This window comes from Bison bison, unplaced genomic scaffold (genome assembly GCF_000754665.1).
Source record: "Bison bison bison isolate TAMUID 2011002044 unplaced genomic scaffold, Bison_UMD1.0 scf7180017864503, whole genome shotgun sequence".
Lineage (NCBI taxonomy): Eukaryota > Metazoa > Chordata > Mammalia > Artiodactyla > Bovidae > Bison > Bison bison.
Window position 1 is genome coordinate 7,938,110 of NW_011495061.1, and position 4,608 is coordinate 7,942,717.

Here is a 4,608-nt window from a genome sequence, read left to right on the forward strand (position 1 = left end):
GACCTGATTCTCCTCACAGCTCTCAGAAGGAGCCAGCCCAGCTGACACCCCGACTTCAGACTCCTAGCCTTCAGAACCGTGTGACGACAGCTGTTTAAGCCACCCAGTGTGTGACGTTGTTGCCCCTGGGAACTAATGCACCGTGATTCATGGAAGGAGTTAACGGTCTCGGCAGCTGGACGTGACAGTTGCTGACACGAGGCTCACTGCTGAGGGCCTGGGCCGTGGACGGCTCTGGGAGGTGAAGGCGGTGGCTTCCAGAGAGCAGTGTGGTCTGAAGCCCAGTGGCTGACGAGCCTTCCTGGTTTCTCAGGATGAAAGACTAAGGCGTCTTGTAGAAGCAGAGGGAACCCTCTCTCTGGAGGTGACCCTGAGGTCGAGGTGCCCGTTTCGTCTCCCTGGGCCCCACAGAGAAAGCTAGCAGCTTGCACAACAAGCTCCCACTGTCTGCCCGGCCTTAAAGCCTCGTTTCTCAGGCATGGGAGCAGGGAGGGCAAACAGCCACATCTTGGGCTCCAAGTTCAGAGGAGCCAGGCCTGAATCTCCACCAAATGACTGCAACACCCCTTAATCAATGGTATTTTATTGTCAGTTATAAATATTTTCCACGTGTCCCCTATTTACAGTTGCAAAATAGTTTATGATATTATACCCTCACCCACCATTCAGCGTCTTTCTATAAACTCCATGAAAACTGAATAGGAAATACAAAGCTCTTTTGGGGGCCCACCAACCTGGTTCCCCAGACTCCAAACACCCCCACACGGACAGCAGGCAGCATTGCAGCGGGTGCTACACAGTAGCAAAGGGGCGGGGCGTGGGGGCAGCTCAGGCGGGGTCAGGACACCAGGCTCCTCAGGACGTTGGTGATGCTCCAGTGCTGGCCCGAGCACCTCTGCAGCACCAGCTGGAAGCCGAACTCCGCTTCGCTGTTCTCCTGCAGCTCCAGACAGCGCTTGGACTTGCGGTTCTGGATGGGGCCTCCCTAGGAGCCAGGGTGGAGAGTGGGGTCAGAGGGTGTGGGGGAGCCTCAGGCCCAGTGGCTGGTGGGGATTACTTGTGGGTGCAGACACATGGGATCCTGGGAGGCTGCAGGAGGTCTGGGGTCAGCATGCCCACAGAGCCTGAGGCTTCCCATCTCCAGGTGCTGGTTTCCTCCCCAAGATGGAACCCTGTGCTTCTGTTTTCTTCACAGGGCCCTAGTCCTTTGTTAGGAAAGAGGACAGAAATGCCCCAGCCCAGCTTCCATCTATCTAGCTGCGTGTGGCATGCTGGTTTGCTTCTATTGCACCTGCCATGGGGGCTGGGTCCTGCTCCCCATTTGTTCTGCAAATCCTAGTTCCTTGGGACCGCCCTATGATTGGCCTGAATGTAAGCATCACCAGAGGCCCAGGATCTCCTGCTTTTAGGGTCCTTGCTCCCAAATGAACCTCTGGAGTCATCAGTGCTGGCCTCAACCAAACCCAGGCTCCTAGATACTGTCTTACTGCCCTGGGCTTGGTCAGCCCTGGATATGCTTGGTTTCCCTCTATGCTGCTGATGTCCCAGAAGGTTCTGTAGCCATGCATACTCAGTTTATGCTCAAAGTCCGTGAAAGAAGGGAGGTTCTGCTTCTTAAAGCAGCTCTACAGCAGCAAAAAAGAAACCTCTAATTTTTGCTTTTAGTGAGATCCTTGCAGGCCTTGGACACTCTGAGGCTGCTGGCTGGCACCTGGGTGAAGGTCCAGACTCTCGGAGTATCTCTGAGTTTCATCAAAGATGTGCTCAGCCCGACTTTGGCCTCCCAGGCAGGCAGGCTCTTATAAGTTGGCCTCCTGGAGCTTCATGGTACTGGAGTATATGGACTCCAGTATATGGAAATTCACTTTTCCCCAGAATACTCCTGTGCTTCCCATCTCAGCAATAACCAAGCATTTCCACTGACACCTCTGCTTATCCCCAGGACTGATTAGGCACCAAGTCCTACCAATTCCTCCTCATGCCCTGTGACTGTCCCCTTATCCCCATGCCATCACATCTGCCCTGGTTCAGGCCACGGTCTTCTGTCACCTGGACAACTGCATCAGTCTCCTAACTGACCCCCCCTCCACAAGCAGGACTCGGTAGTGCACCCCCAGCTGCCCCCATGCCCATCCCAGTGAACAGCACCCTGTGATAGAGGGGGACACACTCCTCTTCTGTAAGGAAGCCATCCCCTTGGCCACTATTGTCCCCATGGCGACCACCGACACCTCAAGAGAACACTGAGACTCAGTTCTTCCAACCACCTGGGAAACAGGCAGCATCTCCTGCAGCTGAGTGTACACCGCCCTGAGACCCACCGACCCCATGCCCAGGCAGGTATCCAGAACTGTCTGCACCGGTTCTGAAGCATGGTTTATAAAAGCTCCAACCTGGACACAACCCAAATGTCCATCAATAGTACAATGGATAAATAACTTGTGGTTATTCACATAACATACTTAGCTTTAAAAATGATCAAACCAGAGCTCCATTCATTAAGGACAAATCCTACAAATATAACGTTAGCAAAAGAAGCCAGACAAAGAACACATACACAATTAGACTTATACATACTTTCCAAACAGGCAAAATAAGGCCACAGGCTCAGAGTCAGGGGTGGGTATCTTGGGGAGTGGGGAGTGGGAAAATGATTGACAGTAGACCAAAGGATGCTTCTTGGGAGTAGGGAGTGTGCTATTTCCTGACCTGGCTGGCGGCCACCTAAATGTTGGCTTTGTTTTAAATTATTGAGTTGAACATTTACTTTGGTATGTATGTTTGGATGGTTCTATCTGTGTATATGTTATTCTTCAGCTAAAAAAATTTAAAACAAAAATCCAGCTCTCTCAGAGGGACTTCGAACAGCAGGTGAAGAAGCCAGGGTGGCAGAGGGGGTAAGGAGTGTGTTTCATATGTGTGTCTGGGAGGGGCTGTGGGACTCTCCATTTCCTGTGTGTGGGAGATGGCCCGGGGACTGCAGACCTCCTTGGAAGCATTCGAGGGAGCAAAGCAGTGTCTCCCCATGTGCCCCGGCCCCAGCACCTCCCCCGAGGAGAGTAGGGACTCACTGATCCCAAGAGTGGAGAGACAGCACAACAGAAGCAGCTCACCTGGGGCCCAGAGGTGCAGCCAGAGAGAAGCCCTCAGGCTCAGGCTCTGAGGGGCTGAGGGACGATGGGCCACCAGGCAGGGGCTCGGAAAGGCCCCTGGGGTCCCTGTGTTGGAAGAGATGTGGAAGGCTGGCCCTCTCATTCTCACCTGCAAGCTGACTGAGCTCTCCTGTCTGGGCACGCTTCCCTGGGCCGCTCCATCTTGGGAGAATTCTCCTCTACTGAAGGAAAATTGTTGTCTCAGGGGCACCCAGCAAGGGGCCCCAAACTGTACCCTGGGGTTTCCACAGGCGGGTGGGCTCCTTCTTCTCCACCTTCTCCTTTACCATAGGGGAAGATGGGGCCCGCAGTCCCCCCTAGTTCCATTCTCTACCAGGTGAAACATTTCCAGTTCCTTGTGAGACAATCTGGTTTCATTTTCCCGCCTGGTGCCCTCCCGTGGACAAACTCCAGCAGTTGTGTGTCACTCAGAACTGACCACAGAGCAGAGGGTCCCCACCTTGTCTCCACTGGACAAGAGGCTCCTTGGACATAGCCAAGGACTTTGTACTTTGGTGGCCACACCACGCTCCCGAGCCCTGACTGGATGACTTTGTTGGCCAGCCCCAAGTCGTATCTTCAGAAGCTGTGCTCCACCTTGGGTCCTCTCCCTGTCCCTCAAAATCTTGGCTTTTGAATCCAGGGGTATCCCTTGTGATATCTGCTCTAAGCGAGGCCAGGCAGCCACTCAGGTTTCCAAGGCCTGAGCGCTCTGCTGCCCACACCCAGGCTGGGTCTAGTGCTTTGTGGGCCTGGGGCTAACCCCTCCGATCCTCCTGTGTCCCCAGCAGCCTGGTGGAATGTCTTATTCTATGAGGTTGGAGGAGAGCTCAGGCAGGATGGGAATGAAACCAGCCCAGCTCTCTAATCACAGGGTCTGCTGGTGATTCGGCTGGTGAGACAGAGGAGAGGCCTGGACAAAGATGCTTCTGCCTGGGGCAAGCTGCTCTGCCCTTCTGCTTCCTTTCTCTCTAGGGCCAGATGGTAACTATGGTCCTGATGACTGAAGAATGAGCAGAAGGATCGATGGGCAACCCCTTTAACAGCTATAACACAACAGATGGATATGAAGCTATTCATGGTGTCAGGATCGGGGCTCCAGAAAAAGTGCACAACAGGCAGAAAAGGGGACAGTCGAGGATTCCGACAGCTCAGGACGTCCTCAAGGCCAGGCCAGGCCTTGCCAACCGTGAGGCTGCTGCACCAAGCCCAGAGCACTGAAGTCTGGAGAAACTTGTCCAAAACAGAGGCATCCATAGCCCTCTCCTTTCCTGCCAGCCACTCGGGCACATTCTAAGCCTTCCCCTGGGGCGCCGTGCCAAGGCCCAGAGAGGGAGGTGGGGCAGAGGTCTCTGAGAAGCAGAGTGTTCCTTCAGAGACTCAAATATGGCATTTCCCAGGCCCTACCCTGACCCAGACGCACTCTCAGCACCCAAGACACAGGAAACATGGTGAC

At 54.2% G+C, this 4,608-nt stretch overlaps 1 protein-coding gene across 1 annotated transcript in view; it reads right to left on the reverse strand.

Annotated features, from left to right (window-relative positions):
- Window positions 1-551: 551 nt before the first annotated feature.
- The window catches only part of GALNT18 (polypeptide N-acetylgalactosaminyltransferase 18), a 357,593-nt gene continuing 353,536 nt past the window's right edge, over window positions 552-4,608 (reverse strand). The window contains exon 12 of the mRNA XM_010829347.1: window positions 552-985. Within this exon, the coding sequence (XP_010827649.1) occupies window positions 839-985 (147 nt within the window). The 3' untranslated portion in view covers window positions 552-838. The remainder of the gene's footprint in view (window positions 986-4,608) is intronic.